Source organism: Colletotrichum abscissum (genome assembly GCF_030869225.1).
Source record: "Colletotrichum abscissum strain IMI 504890 chromosome Unknown Scaffold_31.1, whole genome shotgun sequence".
NCBI lineage: Eukaryota > Fungi > Ascomycota > Sordariomycetes > Glomerellales > Glomerellaceae > Colletotrichum > Colletotrichum abscissum.
The window spans coordinates 298,303-325,406 of record NW_026850221.1 but is presented as its reverse complement, the minus strand read 5'-3'; the positions used below and the strand labels follow the sequence as shown (position 1 = coordinate 325,406).

At 53.7% G+C, this 27,104-nt stretch overlaps 6 protein-coding genes across 6 annotated transcripts; 3 read left to right on the top strand and 3 right to left on the bottom strand.

Annotated features, from left to right (window-relative positions):
* Positions 1 to 4: 4 nt before the first annotated feature.
* Positions 5 to 5,548, top strand: CABS01_11426 (ABC transporter; the record flags this gene model as incomplete). The annotated part of the gene is made up of 2 exons (XM_060544781.1): positions 5 to 75; positions 247 to 5,548. 2 exons carry the CDS (start codon positions 5 to 7, stop codon positions 5,546 to 5,548), a joined length of 5,373 nt encoding a protein of 1,790 aa, XP_060397603.1.
* Positions 5,549 to 8,700: 3,152 nt separating this feature from the next.
* Positions 8,701 to 12,974, bottom strand: CABS01_11425 (TATA-binding protein interacting; the record flags this gene model as incomplete). Its single annotated transcript, XM_060544780.1, has 4 exons — positions 8,701 to 9,168; positions 9,226 to 9,564; positions 9,615 to 12,642; positions 12,733 to 12,974. The coding sequence occupies 4 exons, from the start codon at positions 12,972 to 12,974 to the stop codon at positions 8,701 to 8,703; spliced, it is 4,077 nt and encodes a 1,358-aa protein (XP_060397602.1).
* Positions 12,975 to 14,097: 1,123 nt separating this feature from the next.
* CABS01_11424 (uncharacterized protein) lies at positions 14,098 to 14,954 on the top strand (the record flags this gene model as incomplete). The annotated part of the gene is made up of 2 exons (XM_060544779.1): positions 14,098 to 14,240; positions 14,375 to 14,954. The coding sequence occupies 2 exons, from the start codon at positions 14,098 to 14,100 to the stop codon at positions 14,952 to 14,954; spliced, it is 723 nt and encodes a 240-aa protein (XP_060397601.1).
* Positions 14,955 to 15,444: 490 nt separating this feature from the next.
* On the bottom strand, positions 15,445 to 20,240 carry CABS01_11423 (phospholipid-translocating P-type ATPase; the record flags this gene model as incomplete). Its single annotated transcript, XM_060544778.1, has 2 exons — positions 15,445 to 16,126; positions 16,177 to 20,240. The coding sequence occupies 2 exons, from the start codon at positions 20,238 to 20,240 to the stop codon at positions 15,445 to 15,447; spliced, it is 4,746 nt and encodes a 1,581-aa protein (XP_060397600.1).
* Positions 20,241 to 21,251: 1,011 nt separating this feature from the next.
* Positions 21,252 to 21,491, top strand: CABS01_11422 (uncharacterized protein; the record flags this gene model as incomplete). Its single annotated transcript, XM_060544777.1, has 1 exon — positions 21,252 to 21,491. The coding sequence occupies one exon, from the start codon at positions 21,252 to 21,254 to the stop codon at positions 21,489 to 21,491; it is 240 nt and encodes a 79-aa protein (XP_060397599.1).
* A 3,363-nt stretch (positions 21,492 to 24,854) lies between these two features.
* CABS01_11421 (homeobox domain-containing protein) lies at positions 24,855 to 26,837 on the bottom strand (the record flags this gene model as incomplete). Its single annotated transcript, XM_060544776.1, has 3 exons — positions 24,855 to 26,140; positions 26,197 to 26,408; positions 26,482 to 26,837. The coding sequence occupies 3 exons, from the start codon at positions 26,835 to 26,837 to the stop codon at positions 24,855 to 24,857; spliced, it is 1,854 nt and encodes a 617-aa protein (XP_060397598.1).
* Between the last annotated feature and the right edge of the window lie 267 nt (positions 26,838 to 27,104).

The window sequence follows — 27,104 nt, the reverse complement described above, 5'->3', positions numbered from 1 at the left end:
AAACATGGGCAGCTTTGCTCAGTGCAGCTGGCCGATATGGGACATTGATGATTTCACACCGTGCTTCCAGCAAGAGTGAGTCTTTTTGTCCCCAAGCCCGCCTCCTCACCAGGTCGCATCACGGCGCAACAAATCGCGATGCCCTCAACCCGCCAATGCCGACCGCCTTGAACTGCAATTCGATAGTTTAGCCGAACCGGTTGCCCACCGCTCTTGTCCCGTTAACTGACTACCCGTCTCTCATAGCTACCTCAAAATCCTGTTTCCTTTAATTGTCATAGGCTTGTCTGTCCTTCACCTCAGCCTGCAGGCGATCCGAAGTGTCGCGAAGAACCGCAAGCAAGGCTACCAACAAGTCCCGGAAGAGCACCACCACGGCCACACCGACATTCCTCCCGAGGAGACCGAGGATGAAGATGACGAGGCGCTGACTATGAACGGCGGCGGTCGCCTTGCTCTGGTCAAGACTACCACCAAGGGATCCATTGTCCAGGCCGACAGCCCCCCGGCCCAGAACTTGACCATTGTCGTCGAGGAGCTTGGAATCGCTGGTCTGATCGCGATACACATTATTGCATTGGTCACTGGAACTGTCCCGGGCCAGCATGGCCTCTTGGTCACCATCGTCGGTTTGGTCACCTGGGTTTACGTCGCCATTCTCGCCACTCTCCGACTCTTCCTCGGCAACACGAAATGGCGCGTTCCTCGCATCTGGAACCACACCGCCGCCATTTACCTGTTCCAGTGGTTGTTCACCGTCGGCATCTTCCGCTCCGTCATTATTCACCCGAGCAGCCGTCTTGCGCAAACGCTCGTTATTGTCGAGTTTGTCTTGACTTCGCTTCTCTTCGGCCTGGCGATTACGACACGCAAAGGCAACAAGACGGTGCTGTTGGAATGGGAAGGCGACATTGAGCCCTCGCGCGAGCCACTCGCCTCTCTCTTTTCCCTGGCCACGTTCTCTTGGGTGGACCCCATCATCTCCCGCGGCTACAAGGAAACATTGGAAATGAAGAACGTCTGGAACTTGGTCCCCAAGGAGAAGGCTGCCGCTGTTCTTGCCGACTACCGGGCAATGAAGAGAACCTCGACCTTGGCTTGGCACTTGCTCAAGTACTTCAAGGGCGAGCTTCTGCTGCAATTCGCTCTGGCTGCTTTCGCAGGCGTCTTCACTTTTGCTCCGACGTTGCTACTCAAGGCCATTCTCGAATACGTGGAGAGGCCCGAGGGCGCTCCCATCAACGTCTTGTGGTTGTACGTGATTCTCTTGCCAGTCCTCGACATTGTCAGGTCTTTCGCCGACAACTATGCCCTCTGGATTGGTCGCAAGATTTGCATTCGCACTCGCGCCATCATGGTTGGTGAAATTTACGCCAAGGCCCTCCGACGCAAGGCCTCGGCCGGCAAAGACAAGGAACTTGGAAAGAAGGCACCTGCTGCTGAAAAGCAGAGCTTGATTGGAAAGATCAAGGCGAAGCTCGGTTTCAAGAAGGACAAGGCCGACGCTGAGGCTGCTGCTAACGGCGCTGCCAAAGATCCGGCCAAGGACGACGAGCAAGCGAACTTGGGCACCATCATCAACCTCATGTCGGTTGACAGCTTCAAGATTGCCGAAGTCACGGCCTACCTGCACTTCATTTGCGCGTCCGCCCCGAGCCAGCTTGTCGTAGCCATCGTTCTGCTCTGGGATGTCATGGGGCTCAGCGCCATTCCGGGATTGGTTGTGATGGCTCTGCTCCTGCCTATCAACTACAGCTTCGCTCGAGGCTTCGCCAACACGTCCAAGAAGATTCTGGGTGCTACCGATAAGCGCATCAACGTGACCAACGAGGTTCTTCAGAACATTCGCATCATCAAGTACTTTGCGTGGGAGGCCAAGTTTGGTCGTATTGTGGACGAGAAGCGTGCCGCTGAGCTGAAGGCTCTTCGGTCCCGTTACGTCATCTGGTCCTTCGCCGTTGCTGTGTGGAACTCGGTCCCCGTTCTCATCACCTTCTTCTCCTTCTTGATGTACACTCTCATCGAGCACAAGCCGCTCTACCCCTCGGTTGCCTTCACTGCCATCTCCCTCTTCATGCTCCTTCGCGTGCCTCTTGATCAAATGGGAGACATGTTTGCCCACGTTCAGGAGACCAAGGTCTCCCTGGACCGTGTCGAAGAGTTCCTTACCGAGGAGGAGACCGAGAAGTACGAACAGCTAGGCGAGGATAATGTCGACGAGGACGGAAACAAGGTCATTGGCCTCCGCAAGGCCAACTTCATCTGGGGTGGCAAGGACGTTGTCGCAGATGACGGATCGATGGCTTTCCGCCTCATGGACATGGACGTTGATTTCCTCATTGGCAAGCTGAACATCATTTCTGGACCCACTGGCTCTGGCAAGACGTCCATGCTCATGGCCTTGCTTGGCGAGATGACTTTGGTCGAGGGTAAGGTCTATTGCCCAGGTGGACGTAGCCGCGAGGATGTTCGACCTGATCCTGAGACGGGTCTGGCCGACACAGTTGCCTATGTCGCGCAGGCTGCATGGCTTGTAAACGCCAACATCAAGGACAACATTTTGTTTGCTGCGCCGTACGACGAGAAGAGATACAGGGATGTGATTGTCGCCTGCGCTCTGGAGCGTGACCTTGAAATCCTTGACAACGGCGACGAAACTCTGGTTGGCGAGAAGGGTATCACCATGTCCGGTGGCCAGAAGCAACGCATTTCGCTCGCCCGTGCCATTTACTCTAACTCCCAGCACATCTTCTTGGACGACTGTCTCAGTGCCGTTGATTCTCACACAGCACAATGGATCTTCAACAACGCCATCAAGGGTCCTTTGATGGCCGGCCGAACCTGTATCCTGGTCACTCACAACCTCCAGCTTTGTGCCCCGTCATCGCACTATGTTGTCTGTCTCGAGAATGGCAGAATTGCCGCCCAGGGCCCCTCTGCTGAGCTGATTGCCGCTGGCAAATTGGGTGAAGATGTTCAGAAAGCTGCCATCAACTCTGCCTCGGTGTCCCGAATTCCGTCCCGTGTTCCCTCCAGCGTTGGTGAGGACGGGTCAGAAACTGTGGTCAACCCAGGCGATGAAAGCGCCAGTGACGCCCGATCAAAGAAGAATGACAAGAAGAAGGAGCAAAAGGACGCCATGGAGGAGAAGAAGGCCGTCGGCTCCGTCAAGTGGCCTGTCATCCAACTCTACCTCTCCTCTATGGGCGCTTGGTGGTTCTGGGCTGTTGCTCTTACAGTCTTTGGACTTCAACAGATGTCCGGTGTCGCGACCAACTTCTGGGTACGAGAGTGGGCTAACCAATACGTTGACGAGGAGGTTGCGCACATTGATTTCTCGACCGCATCCCACAGCTACAGCCAGCAGTCCTTGAGCCCGACCTACTTCGCCTCCATCGCCAACTACGGCAACCGTATCAGCTCCAACTTTAGTGCTTCCGCCGTTGCGGACGTCAACGTCACCTACTATCTTACCGTTCTCGCCATCATTGGCCTCGCCGGCTCTGTTGCTGCCTTCATCAGGGACATTTGGGTCTTCTACGGTTCCCTAACGGCGTCCAAGAAGATTCACAACGATTTGATTACTCGCGTTTCTCGGGCAAAGTTCAAATTCTTCGACGTCACTCCTCTCGGCCAGCTGATGAACCGTTTCAGCAAGGACCTCGAGGCTGTGGACCAGGAAGTTGCACCGATTGCTATTGGCGTTTTCGGTTGTGCTCTTGGAATCCTCGTCACTGTCGTTTTGATCACCATTATCACCCCCGGGTTCCTTATCGCCGGTGTTTTCATTACTGCTGCCTATTACTTTGTCGGTGCTTTCTACCTCCGGGCCTCCAGAGATCTCAAGCGTCTCGAGTCCGTTCAGAGGAGCCCTCTGTTCCAGCAGTTTGGAGAGACTCTGTCTGGCATGACGACGATCCGAGCTTACGGTGACGAGCGCCGCTTCATCCGCGAGAACCTGTCCAAGATCAACGTCCAAGCTCGTCCCTTTATCTATCTTTGGGCTGCGAACCGTTGGCTTGCGTTCAGAACTGATGTGCTTGGTGATACGGTTTCATTCTTCGCTGGTGTCTTCATCATCTTCAGCTTGGGCACGGGCAGCGTCGATGCTGGCTCTGCCGGCATTTCCCTCAGTTACGCCATTGGCTTCACCGAGAACGTCTTGTGGCTCATCCGTCTCTATGCTATCAACGAGCAAAACATGAACTCGGTGGAGCGTATCAAGGAGTACTTGGATGTCGAGCAGGAGGCCGAGCCGATTGACGAGAAGAACCGACCCCCCAAGAACTGGCCTAGCCAAGGATCTGTAGAATTCATCAACTACTCCACTCGTTACCGCGCAGACTTGGACCCCGTTCTGCGTGGTCTCAGTTTCAAGATCAACCCCAAGGAGAAGGTTGGCATCGTTGGCAGGACTGGTGCTGGCAAAAGTTCGCTTGCCCTGGCTATTTTCCGTGCCCTCGAGGCCGACGAAGGCAAGATCCTCATCGACGATATCGATGTCGGCCTCATTGGACTCCGCGATTTGCGTGAGGCCATTACTATTGTTCCCCAGGACCCCACCCTTTTCATGGGCACCATTCGCTCCAACTTGGACCCCTTCGATGCGTACACGGACGAACAAATCTTTGAGGCGCTTCGCAAGGTGCAGCTTATCGGCCCCAACGAGTCAACTTCCAGACCGGCAACCAGACCGACTACGCCGTCTGCCGGGTCAATGTTGCCCGCCACGCCCAACCTGGGTCTGATTCGTGGAGATTCTAACTCTAGCCCTGGCTCCTCCATTGCGCCTACAAACAAGAACATCTTCCTCAACCTTTCGTCGACTGTCTCGGAGTCCGGTTCCAACCTGTCTCAGGGTCAGCGCCAGCTGCTCTGCCTCGCCCGTGCCCTTTTGAAGCGGCCCAATGTTCTAGTCATGGACGAGGCGACAGCTTCCATCGATTACGCCACCGATACCAAAATCCAGGAGACCATCCGCGAGTTGACAAGCACCATCATCACCATTGCCCATCGCCTGCAGACTATTGTAGATTACGATAAGGTTCTCGTTCTCGACAAGGGTGCCGTCGTCGAGTACGGTCACCCGTACGAGCTGATTCGCAAGGAGAACGGCAGCTTCCGTGGCATGTGCGACATGAGCGGAGAACTGCCATCGCTGCTCAAGGCCGCCAAGAAGAAGTGGGATTCTGGAAGACTGGTTGACGTTGATGACGAGGAGCAAAATACTCAGTCAACGCTTGTTGAGGGCGAGGCTCAAAAGGTCACCGAGGAGGCGAAGAAGAACGACGAAGAACAAGATAAGAAGAAGGCCGAGGCTGAAGTCGAAGCTAGAAAGAGAGCAGAGGAGGATGCAAAGAAGGCCAGGGAGGCCGAAGAAGAGGCTAAGAAGGCCGAGGAAGAGTCAAAAAAGCAGAAGGCAGAGGAAGATGCCAAGCAGAAGGCCGCTCATGAAGAGACGAAAAAGCAGGCCGAGGAGGAAACGAAGAAGCAGGCAGAAGATAAGGCCAAGGCCGACGAGGAGGCCAAGAAGGCTGGCGGAGGATAATTGGGGAGTCAGAAAGCGAAAGAGAGACTCTGGCCACTGCACAAAAGCTACTTCTTCGTGTACTATTGCTTTAAGCAATCAGCGTGGGTAGGCTTGTATCGTCTAGCTTGCGCCAGCGTTGGCTGCTGTGTTTTAATAAGGGCTGGGTAGTGTCAGATTCCGTAGATACTGGAAAACTTTTCTTTGTCCATTCATATGATGGTCTAACAGCTATGCCGCGTCGTGACTGTTGTGAAGAGAGATTGGTCAACTACGTCCTTGGAACGTGTTGTTCGACGTTCAGTGAAACATCATGGCACCAACTTTGTCGCCATCGTATGCGAGCCAGCAACCGTAGACGTACATATTTACAAGTCCAACATTAGCTAGATCTTTCAATTCCGATAACCACGTCCTCTCCTACTTGAACGGTGAACAGGGAGCTTTTAGCAAACTTCAAGTTTGGTTGCAGAAGTAGACACAGAAGAACTGTGGTGTCAACGGTCAACCACCTCTGGCCCAAAGAAAAAAGCAATGAACCCCTGGACTACGTCTTGACACATTCGTAGACTGGAAACTCCCACCAAGGAATAAATTATAAAACGCAAAAAAGAGATCATCGCTCCCGTGAAGGAACTACGCTTTTGTATGCCTCGTGGCGGAATCGAACCGCCGATCTTCTCATGTCACTAGCTACTAGTGAGACGCTATACCACTTAGCCAACAAGGCTTGTTGTCTTGATTGACGATTCATTCGACGATGGAGGAAAATAGAGAGGGTTGCGGTGTGGGTTTGTGGGAACCGTGGTGGAGATGTGAGTGGGTGGAGTTGCGGAATGGGTGGATGCTGTGTGTCTGGGGAGTTGGGTTGGTGACGAGGTGAAGGGTGTGGGGATGGGTATGTGAGGCTTGATGGGGTGGGGGTTCTGGGAGTAGAGAGGGCGAGACAACATGAACTGGAATTTATGAGAGAGTGGATGTGGTTGTGGATTCGGGTACATGGAGGTTCAAATGGGTTGGCTTCTCATTGTCTATTGGTATTGTGCAAGGCATAATCCAGGGCAGCAACATTGCCCGGGGGACGTGGGCTATATCTTCGTTTCTGAAATAGCTTGTTGATACATCGGACCGTGTAAGTCTAAGACGATAACCTAAGAAAGTTGAGAACGCCTGCCTAAATGAATAAGTCCACGTGCCTACAATCCTCGCTTTCTTGGAAACATTAGAGAGAACGAGTAAGTAAGGGCTTGGTTTGCTATAAATGCCGCAAAATTCTACGAATGCACAGATGTCTGAGTTAAGGCCAATGTCATCGTCTTCGAGGCAACCGTTTTGCTTCTTTGCGCCAGGCTTGGAGACTGGGATAGCTGACGATTGGGATAGCTGACGACCGGGATGAAGTTCTCTGCGTCCAGAGTGTCCAAGATACATCGTGTCCACTCCTTGCGCATTTTGAAAAAAAAGGAGGGGGGGGGGATGTCCTTGTCCCCTTCTGGCTCTCGACTTCTGTGTTGAAGTATATGTGTCTGTTCACAAGGGGAGAGAATTTACGACTACATTTACACTGCTACTTGAGATATGGCTAATGTATGATTGATGTCCGTTTCTAAGTGTTGCCGAAGCCTCTCATAACATAGAAGACTTCGACAGCTCCCAAGTTGGAAGGGCTCAAAACCCGAGACGAACTCATCTTGAAAAGCGAAACGTAAAGCTGCCGCAGCGGTCCTTCTTTTATGCCTAGCGAGGAGGACTCCAAGCATACTATCTCGGGGAGACAGCAAACAGAAAGCAAATGTCTTCTCTACAAGGCTATAAATGTATCGCGCGATGCCCTCCATCTCTTCCTAATTTAGCAACTCGTCTCTTTGTGCGTTTGGTTCCGAAGGACATGTGCTCTCTTTACCTAGAAGACAGCGAACAAAACGGAAACGCCCGGGAGAAAGTAGATGCTCTACATTGGGGCATTTACCTTTACCCCAACACCCTACTTCCTGCGTAGTAGTTTCTTGCCTCCTATTCATAGAGGTATACACTGACAAAGAAGGACAGTTTACTTGGGGACTTGAATAGTGTCATCTACTAGAGGCACTTTAAGCTAGAAAAAGTTTCGATCCATCAAAGAAGTCCCACCAACTGAAAACAGCCACCTGAAGCATGGATAGATTGGTGAAAGCTATTCAATATAGCTGGCCAAAAAAAGAAGACTCTGACCACGACTCAGGCCGATAATTAGAGTCGACTCTTCCCCAAGTTAATCCACTAGATGACAGCAAGGCACTCCCTGCCTTGCTCGCGTGAAGACACACAGAGGATCATGAGGGCTGCCATTTCTCGAGGCTATCCAGCATAAATAAAGGAGTCTGATGATCTCCTCACCAGTAGGAGAACTCCCATCCTCGATCAAGACGTCTGGAAAAGGAATAGTAGGCCGATTCCCGGCTTCTCTGCCTTATATCACTAGCGCACAGTCGCATATCTACACGCAATACATCGAGTTTGGATCGAGAACTCCAATTCAAGGAGCCACATTCTTCCAACCATCGAACCCACGCAATGGAATCATAATTCCATGATGCCTCCAGCAAAGATCCATCGTCAAAACCACTCATTCAACGAAGAAGGCGAAGTAAGAGACAGGCCCGAGAAACGTCCTCATTACTCCGGGAGATACCCTGAAAAGACGCTCTAACCCGCCGTAATACATACAATCATCAGCGTAGACCAAGCGCATCTCTATTTCCTCACCGAGGCGGAACGTAACCCAGGAGGACTGATGGCACGCGTGATCCACAAGTGTACAGTATCGTCATGAAATGCCCTTCACTCGGCCTTACCCACCGGCGTGAACCATCGAACCACCTACAAGCTTCAAATATGCGAGGAATCGTCGACCTTCTCAAGACGCATGGCCAAAGTGAGGTGATCTTATTTTCCAACTTTCGAATAAAACCTCATAGATCCACCTAGCATGGCTTCGGGGTATGCTTCACGGATCAAGAAAGGCACTTGGACTAATTATTCGCCTCGGCTGTGAGACCTCCTTATTTTCCCGAAGACTACTTCACAAATCAAATGCTAGAATTTTATTCATCCTCTGCTGTCCTCACGCGTCCCAGCTATGCCTCATCTTCAAGAGTAAGATGAAGGTGGCCTGCCTCTATGTAGTGTCTGTACTACAGAATGCTAAGGTTCTTGGTTTCCTCACGCAGGCTTCTAAGCTGCGCTTGGAACTCCTTGTTAACCCACTCCCAGTAAGCGTTCCACGCCTGGCTGGCACCTCCAGCACTCGCGTTGGCTGCCCCCTTGCCAGAGCCATCCTTTGCACCCTTGAGTTTGTCTCCGAGCAAGAGCGTGACCCTAAGAACGCTCTTGTTCGCCTCCTCCTGCTTCTCCACATCCTGCTTGACGGCTCCGTCCTTAAGCTTGGTTGACAAGATGGCGCGGTATGCCTCGGCGATGGAGTCAAGGCGACGGCTAGTCTCATCAGGATCAAGCGCGATAAGCTTGGAGACCATTAAGTTGCAGAGACTGCGAATGTCGTTGTCATCTTTCAGACCAGCGACCACGCGGTCGTAGAAGTCAATGTTGTTGATTCGCGAGAAGGCCGTCTCCATGAGAGCGTACAGGGTCTCGTAAGCGCTCTGTGTCTGTGGTTAGCAACAGCCGGCATCAACCTTCCGAGATAAGACATGACATACCTTTCGGACTTCAAGGCCATCATCCACCATATGTTTGAAAGGGCCCATCATGACCTCTCTGATCAATTGTGGCTTGATCACCGACTCGGTCAACACAAACGGCATTAGCTCGCCGAGGTGAGGCAGGATAAGATCGGGCTTGTTGTGTGCAGCCGAGTTGAGTGTCGACATCGCCAAGCGGCGGTTGTCCATCTCTGAATCCTGCAGCATGACAAGCAGCATATCGACAAGGACATTCTTGAGCATGGCGTCGAAAGCCTCGTCACTATCAGGAAGCGTGTATCGAACAGCCTGAACAGACATGCCCCGAATGTCGGGGTTCTCATTCCTGAGAAGGGACTTTGTTGTTGTTAGTTTCACTCTATCCGTGATGAATTTGTTCAATTTACCTGAAGCTGAGGCATGAAGGTCTGAGAGTCGATAATGGTCAGTCGTCCCACACATTCCGCGCACACCACTCGGTTATCGGGAATAGTAGAGGCGGAAAGGAGGTGCTGCCAGATATCGGCCGCGAACTTGGAGACTTCGGCAGAGAGAACGTTGACTTGCTGCAGGATCTCCTTTATCGACTGGATAAGCAAGTATTGCGTGTTGCCACCCTTCTGCATGGTTGCCAGAATGACTGGGAGGTACTCGGAAACATTGCCGGAGCCAGCACGGCCAAGGGCCACTGCAGCAGAGATAGAGACCTTGTCGGGCTCTTCGTGGAACTGTTGCAAGAATAGTTCCGCCTTCAATGGCGAGTTGGCTCCAAGACGGAGACCAGCCTCGCCGAGCACCGCAAGCGCCAAGCTCAAGCGAGCGTCGTCCTTGTTTCTGGAGCTGGTTTGCAACTCGGAAATGAAGCTCTCGACTGTGACGCCAGCCGAGCTTCCACTGGCCACAAGAAGTGCACCAATGACCTTGCCCACGACAACGGGGTCTCCTTCGATACTAACGTCATTGAGAAGCCCTTGCATGAGAGGCTGGCCAGCGCCGCTCTCGCCAACTTTGGTGACAAGAATAAGAATTTGGTCTAGGACGATGCTGGCATAGCTTGACTTGAGCAGACTGCAGATAGTCGCAGTCATTGACTGGGTGACCACGAGGTCGGCGTTTTCCTCGACGAGGGTCGCGAGAATGAGCAGGGCAGGTGCCAACAGATGGGTGTCGTTGTTACTAATAACGGGCACCAACGACGAAACCAGGCCCTGGATAGTGTCTGCATCCAATTGACCTCTGGCGGTCGGCGACACAACCAAATGCTTGAGTGCGAGCACGCTAGAACCGCGAAGAGCCCGGTTAGCCTTGCGGAGTTGTCCCGCAAGCTCGAGGGCGACCTCCCGAATCCACGACGTCTCGAGCTGGCCACTGCTAGTGCTGAAAGCTGCGACGTTATCGACAGCTCTGACGGCAGCCAAGCGAGTCGTCTCGTTCTTGAGGCGGTCAAGAAGTGCAGTCAAGGCAGCCTGTCGCTTGTCGGCTGGGATCAGACCATTGCCGTCGGCACCGGAGGTTCTAGACAGCAAGACTCCCAAGGCGTGGATACCACGCTGCTTGACTTCAGCATCGGCGTCAGTCGCAGTAATTCTGTTCATGATCGTGTCGAAGAGCTTCTGAAGCTCGCCCTTGAACTTTTGTGCCGTCATCTTGGACCGAGGGGGAGTGATTGCCTTTACCAACTCCTCAATCGTTCCGATGGCTTCACTTGAGATCTTGTAGAATCGATCGTTGGCTGCCGAAATGACACCAGCCACTATCTTGGTCAGGTACGGCTGCAAGAGACTTGACGAATGGGTCTTGGCAATATCGCTGGTAAGTTTCAGGGCGGCAACACGCAGAGTGCTGGGTGTCGCGGACGCATTTCCACCAGAGGCAGCCAGAGATGAGGCGAGTGCTGAGGCTCCCGTGGGTTTAATAGACTCAATGATGGGGCCGATGGCGTCGTTGAAATAGTCGGAAAGACCACCCCGCTGGACCGTGATGATATCGTCGAGGAGGTTGATGATGGCCTGCTTGGTAGGAATAACCTTGCCCTTGAGCAACTTGGTGGAAGCCTTCACAATCGTCGGGGTGAAGCGAGCCAAATCTGCGCGGGGTCCAGTCGAAGGGATTCTCTCGAGGGTGGGGGATGTAAGACCTGTGGCGGCATGAGGGGTGCTCATAGAACCGCCGCCGCTGCTCTGACGTCTGCGTTTTCTGCTGATGGGGATGGAGCTAGGGGCCTCGGGCTCGTGATCGTCGAGTGAGAGATCAGTGGGATACATGCCCTCGCCCGTCTTGCGCACAAGAAGAGACAGACAAGCAATAACTTCTAGACGGACGTTCTCCTCTCTCTCGTCGAACCTCTTTACCAAAGTGGGTCCAGCCTGGCTGTACAGAACACCGTTCTCTAACAAATCACCACTTCCACGGGTTGAGATGAGGGTGTAAAGAGCCTTGGCGGCACAACGACGAACCTTCCAGCTTGCGTCGTCATCATCATCAAAGCCAGCATCGTCTTCGAATTCGTCATCATCCTCATCCTCATCCTCGTCGTCAACGTCCATATCTTCGTCATCGTCGCCCATTGCGTAGTTGGGGTCGTACTTGAGATATCTGAGGGTCGCCTGGATGGTTTGGTCGGTAAAGGGGCGCATCTGCGTCGGGCAAGCGGCGAGGAATGACTCCAGGGCAACGAGAGCGGATTCTCGCACCTCGTTGAACTCCTGGCCAATGTCATCTCCGTCGCTGATCTCCTCCAGATGCTTCTCAAGCTCACCCTCGCTCAGAGCTTGGAGAATGAAGGGCACCAGAGTCTTCAGGTATGAGCCGAAACGATTGGGAATGGATCTTGCCAATGAGCCAGTGATTGAAATATAGAGACGGCGTGTGACTGCAGAGATATCGGCCTTGGCCAGGTCGTTGCCCATTCGGTCGACCATCTGGCTGAGCAACTCGTCCGACAGGTGAATAGCAAGTATCGAAGTAGCCACGACAGCTCTCTTCTTCACGACTGATGATGTCTTGTCGTTCTCGAGCAGACTAATGACCGCATCTTGCATCGCCTCGACCTCGAGGGGCGAGAGCATCACGCCAAAGCATCTGACAACCTCGATAAGAATGTCTACCGACTCTGCGCTAAGGTCTTTGTCCACCTTAAGGAGACCCTGCGGGACGGGCGGCAACTGAATGTTGTTCGAGGGGTTCTGCGGCTGCACCTTGCCACCGGGTCCCAGAAGTCGCGGGATCAGAACGCGGCTGACGGCTTGGTATGATTCTGTCACGTCCTTGGCGGGCGGCAAGCCAGGTGTGGGTTTCGGGAGGGCCATGATGACGGCGCGGAGGGCGAGCGAGGGGACAGCATTGTCAACCGAGTTCTTAAGCTTGATTGCAGAGAGTTTCTCAATCATCGGTGCGATAATCGGGGTCGGTACTTTCATAACCAGCGGTCCGAGACTGTGTGGGGAAACTGTTTAGCTCCTGGCATTGCTTGTCGAGCGTTGGGAGGGATTTGCAAAGATAGCAAAGGGGTTCAGATTCTCGCACCATTTGATCGCCAGGTTCTGCACCTCTCCATTCTGGTCGTCGAGCGCCTTGATGATGCTATCAACAGTACGTGCGGCGACGTTATAGTCGTGGTGCAAAAAGTCGGGCTTGCCGTTCGCTAGGACCTGGAGCAGATCGTTGAGCGACATGAAGCGGAAATCCGGGTCTGCGTCTCCTAGCTTCTGCACGAGCTGGATCACTGTCTGCGGCGTCGGATTCGCCGGCACGCTTGACGAAGCCATCTTGGAGTATGTCGGATGGGCTAGTTCGCTGCGTACGAGGGTGATGGAGATGAGGAGGTTATCGCGGCAGGTGGCGTGTCAGCGGGGAATGGGTTCCTCTGACCATGCAGAGGAAAGAAAAAAGAAGGTCGACAGTCCGGCGATAAGTGAAAAGATGGCGGAAAGATACGATATGTGTCGGGGCGGCAAATTGGGCTGGGTTGTTTTTTTATGTTGGCTTTGGATCACGACAACAGAGACCCTCGTGAAAGAGGCGTTGTTGGTGGTGGGGTTACAGGTTCCAGAGCTCCAGGCAGGAAGGGCCCAGTCAAGTGTCGTTGGGCGGGATTACCTTAGACAGCCCACCAGGTACCTCAGACAATACCTTACAGACAGAGGTCCCCTCAATGCTACCAGTTCCGGGACGTTCTTGCCCCGCGAAAGTGGACCCCTACCACTGGGCTCGCAGTGACCTCCACCACGCCGGAGCGTTATGTAAGTCTCTGGGAAATCCATCAGGTCCGTGCCAGTCCAAGCTCGTTCCCCGATGAGTTATTCCGTCCAAAGATTAGATAAGCATGGAGTGGAGCCTCGAGACCTTGACCCCGAGTTCCCATCTTCCCATTTGGGAATTGAGGTAAGGTAGGTAGGTATGTCGTGCGGGCCCCTTCGGCACCCCCCGGCAAATGTCGTCACCACAAAGCTGTGGGGAACCAGCCACCCCCGGCATCCAGGCGCTACACAGTACACGGTATCCAGCCTCTTCCCTACCATTGGTCGATTGCTCTGGAAGCTCGTTGCTGGTGCAAGCTGGAGGCAGAGAGCTCGCAGCTCCGAGCTTCTAGACTTCGGACGGCAGGTCACTCAAAGTCAGCCAGCACAACAGGCCAGAAACCAAGGCCAAGCCACACCAATCCAACCCCAGCTTTTTTTCCCCTTCTTTTGGCTTCCTTACGTGCTTTCCCAAGCGGGTTTTTCTCGTGTTGCTCTCTTGGTCCCTTTCCTCGTTTCCTCCTGTTTGTTTTCTCTACAAAGGACACTCGCAACTATTCCAGTTGGTCTTGCCATTGAGCTTCCTCCTTCCTTGTAGCGACTTGAGCATTTCCCTGCCTTCACTCTGTACTCCGTACTACACACTTTCACAATGTCTTTCGCCAGAGCAGCTTCCCTGCGTTCCGCCCTCCGATCCTCGGCGCGCCGGACGATCCGTCCCCAGTTCCGTTCCCAGGTCGGCCAGAAGACCTACGCCAGCCAACATGGCGCGAAGCCCCAGAGCGAGCTTCCTCTGTAAGTCCAATTGCCTTTGTATCCCCATCTAGAACCCAATTGGCTCCTTGAATTGAGCATTTTGTGTGAAACGGGACGATTGCCAGTCAAGACTTGCCCGAGGATGACGTGTCTGACCACTATCCGTGATACAGTGCCATTGGCTCAGCAGTCGTCTTCGCCGCCGGCCTGGCCGTCATCCAGCCATGGAGCGGCCCCGCGCCGTCCAAGGGCCACGGCGCTGCTCATGCCAAGCATGATGAGGAGGAGAAGCACGATGAGTCTGAGGAGAAGGAGGAGAAGGAAGAGGAGTCAAAGTCTGAGGACAAGGAGGAGTCAAAGCCCGAGGAGAAGGAGGATGATAAGTCTGAAAAGAAGAAGGATGTGAAGTCTGAGGAGAAGTCAGAGGATAAGAAGGAAGACAAGTCCGAGAAGCCCGAGGATGAGAAGAAGGAAGAAAAGTCCGAGGACAAGCCTAAGGAAGAGTCTAAGGACGAGAAGAAGGGTGAGGAGAAGGAAGAGAAGTCTGATAATAAGCAGGAGAAGTCTGACGACAAGAAGGAGAAGTCTGATGATAAGAAGGAGAAGTCTGATGACAAGAAGGAGGAGAAGTCTGACGACAAGAAGGAAGACAAGCCCGAGGAGAAGAAGGACGAGAAGAAGGACGAGAAGAAGGACGAGAAGAAGGACGAGAAGAAGGACGAGAAGAAGGAAGAGAAGAAGGAGGACAACTAACCCTGCCAAGCCTCATCACCAACCCTCAAGCGAGTATGAATGAAGCCCACAAGGCCACACTAATCATCGAAATCATGATCATGTACATACACCACAGCCAGATTCTTCCTGCTCTTCGCACTTGTTCTAATGCATAATAAAGCATGGCGGCTCTGTTTTCTCAGGAGCAACAGACAATCATAGTGGAAATGGTCGTGTTAGTTCATCATCGTGATAGTTGAGAGAGTCTTGAATTCATCGCATAAGGTAGTCTTTTCCCCGTATGTACACAGACTACTACGCCTGCCTGTTGTATGCAGTCCCCCGCTGTCTACTGCCGACCAATGTTTGACCTCTGAAAACGCCAAACGTAAAAGGGAAACCCATCATGCTTTATGGTATCAAGAACAAGAACCAAAACCCCGGAACCCGAAAAGGACAGTCCAAGTAACCATAATGCTAAATCATAACGGCCAATCATTTACAAAAACAATTCTCCTCCTCCTTCTTTTTACGGCCTCGATGATTGACCAGTCGACCGCAGCTCAATGGGGCCATTCACTGGAGTGTTCTTTGAGCTCCCCAACCACCTCGTCGCCACAGAAAGGCGTGGCTTTTTCGTTAGCTCTGAACTCAACTCTGGGCCTGCAATGTTGGCTTCCTCAACCGGAGGCGTGAAAGACCTAGCGGCCGACTCGTCTCTCGACCTTCGAGACTGTCGTGCCTGGTGGAATGAAGGCCGAGTGGTGGAGTGACTTGGCCTAGGTGCCCCGTCAAGGTTCGAGGGCCTCTCCTCGGTATGGCCAAAGACTGACTTGGTCTTGCTGCTGATAACTTCTAGCACCGTTCCAGAGGTCTCGCCGTGGCCACCTTCCATTCCTTCGGCCGCGTCATCCGCATTGAAGCCCTTCCTCTCGAGACGTTGCATGATATCAACATCGCGCGGCCAGTAGACCCGACGTATCGCGTCGACTATCAGCTCCAAGCAGATAACGGTCGCAAGTGCAAGGAGAATAGTAGTCCAGAAGCTCAACGTTCTACCAAAGTTATGAATGAACGCGTGGCGAAGCTGATAGATGCGCAGGATGGGCCGGAAAGCTGCGGAAAGAATGATGTTCCACAAGAACCAACCCCCGACCGAGATGAGAAACCCGGCCAGAATGATTATGTTCTTGTTTTCCATCTCAAGAACCCTAAACTTGTTAGCAAAATATTATACACAATTCCACACGAAGTATCTCACAGCAACTTGATATTGATAAACACCACAGCAACTGTAAAGGGAACGGATCCCATAGCATAGAGCGATGTGTCCTGATCAAAAGGCAGCGAATTGTAGACTGCCCAGGTCACCCAAAAGATGATGAGAGACTCAATCAGCCCGAGGAATGTCCAGCCAATATAAAGCTTGATGTTGAAAGCTCTGTTCTTGTGGCCAAAGGTGTAGAGCTCGGGGAATTCAAGGAGCGTCTTGGCTTGCAGATCCTTTTCCAAACCGCCTAACAAGATAACAGCGAGCGACGTGAAGAAAGTGTTGAATACCGTCAAACTCCAATTTTCATATAGAGACGTCCCGGTGTATCCCGTGTAACGCTGGAAGTAAGCCTGTGGTAGGAAGAAGACAATTTCCTTCCAAAAAGTGGCGAGAATATATCTGCCAGTCCTAAGGTAGTTCCAGCGGCCGTGGACAAAGAGAAGACGCTGCAAGAAGCGGAATTGCGCAATGGCGTAGTCGGAAATGCGAGCGGCTTGGAGACCTTCGCGGCCCGAGATACCGATACCAACATGCGAGGCTTGGATCATGCCGATGTCGTTGGCGCCGTCGCCAATGGCTAGAGTCAGGGAGTGAGGTACCTGCCGGCGAATACGCTTGACAAGAGTGGCCTTCTGCGAGGGAGAGGCGCGACAACAAATGACCGAGTCAACCCTCACTACAAGGTCGAAGAAGAGGAAGCTGAGGTCCTCGTCTCCTTCAATGATACCCAAGGTCTGACCGTCGACCACTACTACCGCGTGGGGCGCCATACCTCGGGCGACTTCACCCAGGGTCGAGAGGATTGACTCCTGCAGGTTGCCCATTGTAGCATCCAGGATGAAGACCTCGGAGAATGGCTTGCACAGGCCGGCAGAGTGACCGATATTGATGGCAGTCTCGCGCTTATCTCCCGTCAGCATCCAAACCTTGATCTCGGCGCGACGGAGCTTTTCAATCGTTTCTGGTACGCCCTCTTGCAATCGATCCTCGATGGCGGTGGCACCGGCGAGTTCGAACTTATCCTCAATGAGCTCACCGGCCGCCTCGATCTTTTCTTGTCGATTATCCAAACTAGTGGTGGCATCATGATAGATCCTTTTCCACGTGTTGTAATCATCCTCGCTGATGTATCGGTAGCCGTACAGTAAAGTCCGCAGTCCCTCCGAAGCAAACTCGTTGATGTGCGTGAAGCATCGTTCGAGAACGGTGCCCTCGTTGAGAGCCACGGACTCGTCAATGAAGTCATCCACTTCATCCTCGTTTGCTGACATGGCCATGCTGTGGCGTGGCGATGACCAAATTTCGTGAGCGCTCATGGGCGAGAGGATGTCTGCTGAACCTCTGCGTGAGGTCCATGCGTCAGCGTCGTCGGTAATGGCGCTGGATCGTCTGAGCATGTCACCGGAGATTCTCTGGTTCATCATGCTACGTCGATCTGACATTGACGTTCTCCCAATTGCAAAGCTGCTGCGGGGCGTTCCACTCGTGCTGAGGCGTTGCTGTGCCTTTTCCCTCTCGACACTCCTACGAATCGAGGCTCTCCGATTGACGTCGCTTGCCTTTTGTGTGGCAAGGCCGCTAAGCTTGAGACGAGGCAAGATGACGTTGTCGGCGCCTTTGCAGTAAACACATACTCTGCCGTCGGGCATACGCATGATGATGGACATCCTCTTCCTCTGACTGCTGAACTCAATGACGTCTAGCACCTGGTAGGTCTCTCTTTTGATCGTTCCATCAGCTTCGGGAATTTGGAGAATGACTGATTGTGCAGGCCGGTCAATGAGGAGGTAGCCAAGATCTCTCGCAGCTTCAACCAAAGCAAGTTCATCGGGAGAAGCAGCTTGGTATTCGATCTCGCCGTCTTCCTTTGTCTCGGGTAAACATGTGTGGCAGAGAGCGATGCAGAGTAGGAATTGCTTGGCTTTCTTGGAAAAGACAGTGTCCGGTTTACGTCGCAGGTAGTCCAGGAGGTCTTCCGTCTTGAGCTCGGGCTCGGCTTGAGGCGCCCGACTTGTAGAGCGTCCCCGTCCATAAGTGCTGATGGACGGCCTTCCTTGTACTGGTGTCGATGACGAATAGTTGTCGTGATCGCTCGTTGTCTTTTCGCGGTTCTTGTCCTTGCCTTTTCCCTTGCGCTTCTTACGAGCCATGTCAATCAACTTTTGCTTGGCGTGTTCGTCTCGTTCAATGTCCATATCGTGCAGCCATGCGGTGCCGGCGACGCTCATCTTTCTGAAGCGCATCACGTTTTCCGTCAAGGTGCCTGTCTTGTCTGAGAAGACGTAGTTGACTTGGCCCAAGTCTTCGAGGATCGTCGTGGTGTTGGCAACCATTGGCGTATTAGTGACCGGGTCGTACATCTCGACGTCTCCCATCATGTAAAACTGTATGATCTTGATGATTTCCAAACTGATGTACAACGAAAGAGGGATGAGCGTGTTGAACATGAGTATGAAAGCAATAAAGATCTTTCTCATCTTAATGCGCTCGCCCATAAAGTACCAAGAAGACTCGGCAGGGTCTCGCCACAGATAGTGGCCCAAGGTTAAACCGCTGCTGAGGCCGAGTAGCACTACTATGAGCCAAACGACGATTCTGTTAAGGACGCGCTGCATGGCAGGTGCTTTTGTGCGTACGTGCTTGTGAGCGTTCATTCGGATCTTGCATTCTTCACCCGTGTTCACGACGATGCCGATAGCTTCTGTAGTGTTTCGCACCGTGGAGCCGCGGTAAATGACATTGTCGAGTGACAGCGGCAGTGTCTCTCCGTTGACAGTGACACGTCCGTCGTACCTATAAAGGTCCAGATTCGGGTCCTCGGAAACGATGGTTGCCTGACAAGACTCGATGCCTTGCAGAGTTTGACACCTTTCAGCGAGAACAGGTGAGGCTCTCTTGGCCTTCAAATTCGTCTCGCCGTCCAAAGCCATAGTCTCGATGTATGCGGTACCGTTGGGCCCGGACGCGTACAGAAGGACGATATCCGCCGGAATGTCGTCGTCGCGTTGAAGCCTAACGACGTCGCCAACCTTGAGGTCCTGCCATTCAATCTCGGTCCATCCATCGGCCGAGTATTCCGCAACTTCGCCATCCTTGTGCCTCTTCATCCTCGCTGTCGCCTTCTTGGATCGTTCGCCCAAAACCCATGCGCGACTCAAGTTTTCCGTCTTTGCCAGCAGATACCGGCGGTAGTCGTCGTATCCTTCCTTAGCCATTGATAATGACACAAACACGGCGAGAGGTGCAATGGTAGTCCACTGGCCCGTAGTGCTGAGTCCGGGGATGGCCTGAATGATACCGACGACAAGGAAGTAGAAGTTGCCCATCTTACTGAACTGGAACAGGAGCTGTTTGGGCAGGAAGCTCCATATCGTGTATCGACTGGATCGGATAAAATTACTGGCGTACGACTTCTTAGTGCGTTCGTCGATGAGAAGGTCACTCCGTTCCCTTGACATGTCGAGTGGGATATGCCTTCCATCTGCGCTCGGCGGGAGCGGCTTCTGTCGCAATAATCCCTGTACAATGTACACATTGTAGGCCTTCCTTAGCTGGTCGCTGGCCGACTCCTGCGCAACGCGCCATTTTGTCCTTTTCGTTGGCTCTGGTCGGTAGACTGGATACTTGAGATCAGAGTCTGAAGGCTGCGCGGAACTGTGGTCGCTGCCCCGTCGAGGCCGTGAGGACGAGGGCTCGTCATGGATATGGCCCTCGAGATCACCCCTTGAGGGAATCGTGTAGAGCCCTGGCCTATTCGAGTTCGGGTGTGATGACGGCGGGTCAAAGCTGCGCCTGGAGTCTCGTTGAAGCTCGTCCGAGAAACGGACATGACCGCCGTCGAGGGCGCCTTTGCTCCCCATGGGTTCGGTGATGGCTCGTCTCGGGTGAAACCTTTGCGCTGCGCGTGGCGCGAGATTCACTGATGGCGAGGATATGTCATGAAGATCGTTGTCATTATGGTCAGAGGAGGTTGAGCTCGACGACGTTCTTGGGGCGGGGTCAGCGTCTTCATGTTGCTGTGAAGGGGCGTCGCCCAGATGCCGTCTGTCCATTCTTGAGGGGCGCGCGAGGCGAGGCTTGGTCGCTTTCTGTCTAGGCCGTACACTGAGCAGTGGCAGTCTCAGTCTAGCCCCCAGAAGCGCGGATCGAGAACCACAGTGGTGGTTAGCTGGTCAAGGCTAGCTCGAGACTAGAAGGACGGCAAAAATGGGCTTGTTCCAGACGGATCCCTTAGAAAGCGGCCCGGATTCACCAGAGTGGCTCGGCCATGAAGCTCTTCATTGGGCTCGTCTTGGAGGTGGCGGCGCGTTCCTTTCTGGATCTGGCGTGGTCCTTTGGAGTCGTGGGATCCCCAAGTGCCGGACCAGCGCAGGTGGCCAAAAGCTGCACAGAAACGTATATACTGGTTTTGCAGGAAGAACTGAAAGCGTCTTAAGAAAGTGGCAGGATCTGCGATTGCCGCGACGTCACGGGCGGGTATAGTGCGCAAGTGAATGACAGAACAGTCGTCTTGAAGATTAACAATTCAGGAAAATGCTAATGGTGTTGATGTTGTTGAACAGTGGTGTTGAGTAGTAGTAAGCAAGGCGAGCCAGCCTCGAATCGAGGACGAGAGACGTCGAGGTAAAAAAATTGGCAGGCTGGGCGGTGCTGTATTCCCGTAAGAGGTGGACGCCGAAGGAAGCGCCGGCGGAAGGTCCCCGTAAATGGAACTAGGTCGATGCTCCCCCATCAATTGTACTCGTCAACCGTTGGCAGATTAGATACTCTGCACCTAAAGGGAAAGCAGATGAGGGCTCCTTGGCAGTTCCTTGCCTTCCTCTTGGTACTTGGTAGACACCTCACGAGTAGACACGAGTAGAGCCGAAAAGGTTGCAGCGTACAGAACTGCGCCGCGTTCAATACGCAAGTATGGACGACGACGAGGCGCTTGGCAAAAAGTCAAGATTATCAGGCCGCGGCTCACTGGTGAGTCGGTGACTAGGTGGGTTGGTTGGTCTTGGACCTCTGGGATATTGTGTGGAAATACCCAGGAACGAATATACGTCTGGAGCCCCCAATCAATGGAGAAAGGGCTACCTACCGGTACACTTTTGCAAGGCAAGCCTCAAGGTAGGAGGAACCTGTCTGAGTGTCTGATGCGGGCTTGGCGCCTCTTCTGCACTGCCACGGTCATCTTGTTGCCCGACCTTTCCTTACGAAGTACTCGTACGAATCAACGAAAAGCCCGCGGAACAGCTCCTCACCCACCACGCGCTCATCCGCGGTTCGCGAAGACGACGAAAAGTTGGTTGGATCCATGAATCCGTGGGGCCATCGCGGTCGGCAGGTCGGGCGCGAGAAATAGCAGCCAGTACTCCATACAGCACACGAGCGAATGAAGAACGACGAAATAGAGACTTTTTTCATCAAGGGCCGGGGCGCGGAAGAGAAAAGTTCAGGTGGCCAGCCGCCAAAGAGCATCAGCGCCCCGGGCATGGAGAAAATGGGAAAGTCCCGGCTTCCGACTGGCAGGCCAGCAGCAGTGCAGCAGCCCATTCGATATTTTGCCGTGTCCCCGCATTGAGGACGTCATTGGGCAACAGATGGGATGCACCTGAACTTCCCAGCTGGGAATCGCCAAAGTGCGAGCGAAGCAGGAGCCAACACCCACCCATTCCTTCCATTTCCTCCGTGAGGACACAGCAGTACGTACCAAGCTGTCCGCCCATCTCCAACCACAGAAGGACCCGCTCCGCCTACAACCTGCCTGCTATCCGAACGGACGTCGGAAGCTGCGGACGATCTGAGGAAAAGGTTTCGATCGGTCATCCATTTCTATCCATCCATCCATCCATCAAAGACAGCTTCAACAAGTCATTGACCATCTTGGCGACTGTCGCAGCTCCCATCACACACTTTCCTTGGTGTTTCCGCACGCATTGAAACATTGCGAATGCGAAAGCAACACCAACACTGCCCGACATTCATGACTTGGCAAATATTCTGTGCCTGTGTGGGTGTTGACGAAAGAAGACCATCCTTCAAGTGGCAGATGCAAGTCCGATTAATTACTCTGTAGCTTGTTCAACAATCACGCGGTTGACAGAAAGCATCAAAGTCGCTGACAGCATCCACACGCACCTGCGCTACTCTACTGTGCACCTACACTGCCCCGACTCGCATCATCTCACGTGAGTTCAACTAGCACACGAGAGAGAAAGTGCGAGACCGTCGTCGTCCTTCAGACGAACGTGGCCGATGGCTGGTAGCCTATAGACACTGCAGGGGACTTCCTGGATATCGAAGAGACCTACCGCATACCACTACGGATACTTTGTATGGATACTACTGCGAAGAAGGGGAAAATACACCCTACCCGATCTCTACAGTCTACAGTACGGAGTACCTCACCGTGAAAAGATTAGAGTTCCCCGTATCCGGCTGCATTCCCTACCCGCAAGGTGCCACAGACCCCCCCTCCGCTCCGGCGTCCAGGAAAGTAACGCCGTCTCATCTCATTTCCATCCGTTGATGCCTGCAGCAGTCCAACATGGCACATGGCTCCTGACCGTTCTTCGAAATATCGGGCAATATCCCATACCATACCGCCGGAAATTCCCGTCGAAACGTTCACACCACACCCAAAGCACAATTGTTCGAGTCCGCAATGCCTTTGTATCGTTCCCGTCCGATCCGCCTTCTCGGAGCCGCAAATTTTAACACGACTCAAGCGAAGAGAGAAAGAGAGCATCTCGTGCTACGATTGAACGATTGAACGGAACAGGCAGTCAATGATGGACAGATCTCGCCCGGCTTACCCTACTTTATTTAGGGTACACAGAGCGTCCCTCAAGCCTCCCAAAGAACCTCCTGTTAGCAGGCCGCCGCCTCGCTGACCAGATGCACTCCAAGCACCCAGGGCCACCCATCCATCCCCGCCTCTCTGGACCAGCCGGGCTCGCGCGCCAACGTCCTCCGCTGAACTAGGCTAAAAGAGATGGGCAAGCACACAAGCTAGGCAGTTGGGCTACCAAACATCAGCCGACCAGCCGACCAGCCGACCAGTCGAGACCTCACGCTACCTTTGGTCTTACACGTTGATCCTCCTTCTGCGCACACTCTTGTAAATACTGTATACCGTACAGTAAGACGCTGTATCTCTGCTCTTGGGGCAGAGCATAAGACTCGGCGAAACTCGACCTCACGTAACATGTCCAAGCCTGCCTTGCTGCGTAACAGAGCACGCGGCTGCGACAACCCACCCCCCCCCCCCCCCCCCCCCCCCCCCCCCCCCCCCCCCCCCCCCCCCCCCCCCACACCCCTCCACCCCCCCGCCCCCGCCGACACTCCCCCACCCCCCCCTGCGGGGGACACGTGGCGCGGGCGCGCAAACACCCCCCCCCCCCCCCCCCCTCCTCATTCCCGGGCCTTCAAGGCAGATCGGATTCTCTTCAGCCTTACCCGCACAAACTCATAGGAGACACATCAGATGGAATTGCATTACGTCCAAGCTCCATGGGCATAATCGGTGAGGCGTCGGACCTGAAATCGAAGACGGCTGCGTCGGTTCTGATTAAGCCTTACCTCTGGTAGCAGGGCCTGCGGGGTCTTGCAAGTTACATCGGTTCACCGTAACAGTCGTGGCCATGATACATCACTGGAAAGCATCATGGGGCTGATCATTTGGGAATCGTTGAAAGTCACATCACAATTAGGAGACCGAATGTCAAGGTGGGAAAACAGGGATTCAATGCCCATGTGTCTCTCAACTCTATCGTCAGTGCTTACAAGCTGGCCGCTTCTCTTTCGAAAAGCAGCCAGCCAAGCCTCTTCGCTGCTCGGCCACCGGAGGCAGCTCCCCATTACCACCTCTTTCGGTGCCGGCATTCAACAACAAAAGCCACAAAGCCCTGCTCCCACGACCCATCAAACCAAGAAAATACCCAACAATATAGGTAAACAAGTAATGTGTGTCTTGAGAGAGTTGTATATCCTCAATAAAAAAGATGTGTTGTGTGTGACTGATTACGAACCAGGAAAATCCCAAGCCACCTGGGCTTTTCCCCATTTTCATCCTCCAAAACCCGCAGCCAGGACATCTGAGATTCATGAACAATGACAGATGAAATAAAAAATATCAACGACAGCGATGTGCAGCGCAAGCCAACCAAGAGAGAAGGGAAGGATATTAGGGGCCACGCCATCGTCTCCGCGAGGTAGGCGTGGCTAAAGGACTAGATTTGGTGATGAATTGTGGGCATGGTGAGATGCCCACACCCTCGTACCAGAAGCCGGTTTCTTTGTTCGCGACAATAAATGACTCGAAGGGTGAAGTAAATCCAAAAAGTGCAAAGGTACGATCGCCTGTGCCGGACATGCATGATCGAGATTCCGAATAGAGGTATCGTCATGCAGAGTCGTCGTGGCCGATGGATGATGTGGTAGCGAAAACGGAATCACACATCAAAGTCATCGGTGTTGAAAGTAGACCAAGGGCAACCCCATCTGGTATATGTCGAGCGCCTAAAACGCCAGCTGTGAATGACCAAGGCAAGCAACTCCTCTCTCCCGAATAAACCATTTGAGAGAGCACGCCTTCCCAAGTTTGTATGTACGCCATGTCCTAGTGAAAGGAACTCCGGATTCTTCCCGACTTATTCAGTACGGCAGACCGATGTCAGGAATCAGTGGGGTGTTTGGTGCATGGACTCGGGAGACATTGAGTTGGGGTCAACGTGGTCAAACTGGACCAGTTGGTTCATGTCGAGGTCGTTGTGGCCTTGCTCACCATACGCAGGTGAGTGAGGGTGCATCGGCAGGTTAATGGTGTGCTTGGAGTACATCTCATTCAGGCCGGTACCATCATCAGATACGGCACATGATCCGTTGTCGCCCTGCTGGTAGATATCGGCGGATGCAGATCTACCAAGCATGGAGAGCGGAGGCGACTGCTCAACAATGGACGGCTCTCCGTGGTGGCTGCCGAATGAGAGGGGAGACACGGAGGGCGGGATCATGCTCGGTGACGGGTGTGCCATGGGAGAGAGGAAGGCACTGCCGTACGGCGTGTTGTAGCTGGAAGCGGCCGGGAGAGGGCTCGGCTCAGGGCCCTGGGAGAAGAAGTTGGGGCTCGTCGGGAACTCGGAAGGGGAGGCGGTGGTGGCAGACATCGGGTACTGGCGCATATCCAGACCGAATCCGGCTTGGGTGTCGATTCTCAAGTTGGGGCCGAGTCCGCCGGGCGCCTGGGGAATCGGTGCGTAGATGTTGGGACCAGGCGTCTGAGGAGCTGCCATTTCACCCGGCTGTTGGATATAGAAGGAGGGCATGGGAGTTTGGAGCATCGAGAAATCGACAGCCATGGGCACGGAGCGACTGCGCTGTCTCTTGTGGCCAGGTCCGCGCATGCCAGGGTGCATGTGGTTGATGCCCCAAGACTCCTGGAACATACCAACGTGCGGCTGGGCAAAGTTGGGCTGAGAAGAAGGGCGGCTGGGCGACACAGGAGCGGACATGGACAGGGCGTGCTGCTGGTCGATGAAGGGGTGCGGGTTGTTGCGGTTCATGAAGGCCTCCAAGGAGACAAGCTTGGCCAACTGGCCGCTGAGAACCTTGGGGTTGCCACCGAGGTGGTGAACCAAGCAGTGCGAGGCCTGCTGGTCCTCGGTGAAGTCGCCACACTGGAAGAACCCGCTGGCTTGAGGGGAGGAGTCCATGAAGAAGTTGGGAGCCCGGTTCAGCTCGATGACGATGCCACCAGGCTTGTTGGGGTCACCCTCCTGGTTCTCAAGGAAGATATTCTTGATGTAAGCAAAGGGGTACTCGATCTTGTAGCCGGCCTGCTCGTTGTTGATGTAGTAGGTCATGGTGCACTTGTCAGGGGAGTAGAAGATGATGAGATCCATCGTGTTCTGTCCCACGCGAGTCCACTTGCCGATGCTCAGAGAGCGGCAGGTGAGATGATGGATCACTGGGAATGTTAATGCTGCTTTCATCGATGGTTTGTCAGGGACTTCTTGGACTTACAAACTTTGCCCTGGCCGTTCTGGTCACCGCCGAGAAGCATGTTGTTGTGGCCGTAGGGGAGAAGACCTGTACGGCCAAGGAAGGGGCCGCCGAGGCCCTTGCCGGACTCCATCGCCTGCATAGCGAGGTAGGCTCGCATGGATTCGGGGATCGAATCGATGTCTTCGCCGGTCTCGAGGCTCTTCTTGGCCAAAAGCTTGATCTTGGCGCGTCTGTGTAGTATTAGTGGTGACTCAGGGGTATCAGGCTGCAAAGCCGGAAAACGAGGAGCAGTAGAAAGCGTACCTGTTCTGGAACCAGATCTGAACAGACCTTTCGGTCATGTTGATCTCTTCTGCTATCCGCTCACGAACGGTGGCAGTGGGGGTTGGGTTCTTGTTGAATTCCACCTCCAGAGTCGTCAACTGGTCCTGAGTGGCGCGCTGTCTCTTCTGGTTCTTTTGCTGTTGGGTCAGGGTGCTCTTGCGCGGCGGGCGCCTTGATTGCGAAGAGGGAGGCTGTCCATTGTGGGTGGAGGTGGAGGGGGAGGGAGTCTGGTCCATCTTGTGGGCGGATGTGGGAGAGACATCTTGAGGGGTTGATGAGCCGGGTGTCGAGACTTGCTGGACGAGGCCCACGGGGTGTTCGACCTCGGTAGCCATGTCTTTTTCTTTTTTTTTCCTGCTCGAAATTCCTTCGTTCAGTTAGAATGAAGTCGGTGAGGTGTATCGCTTGTGATGTGGTGCGATGTGGTTGATCAGATCAGGGTGGGCGGATGTTCTCGAGGTGAGGGAGTCTCGGTATTAGTCGCGTCCAGCAGGTGATCGGGATGTCGAGGATCGTTTGATTCACGGAAACGCGCAGATGCGGTACTAGGTGTAATTGGATGGTAATAGGTATGGTGCTGTGAAAGCTAAGGGAAGGTATAG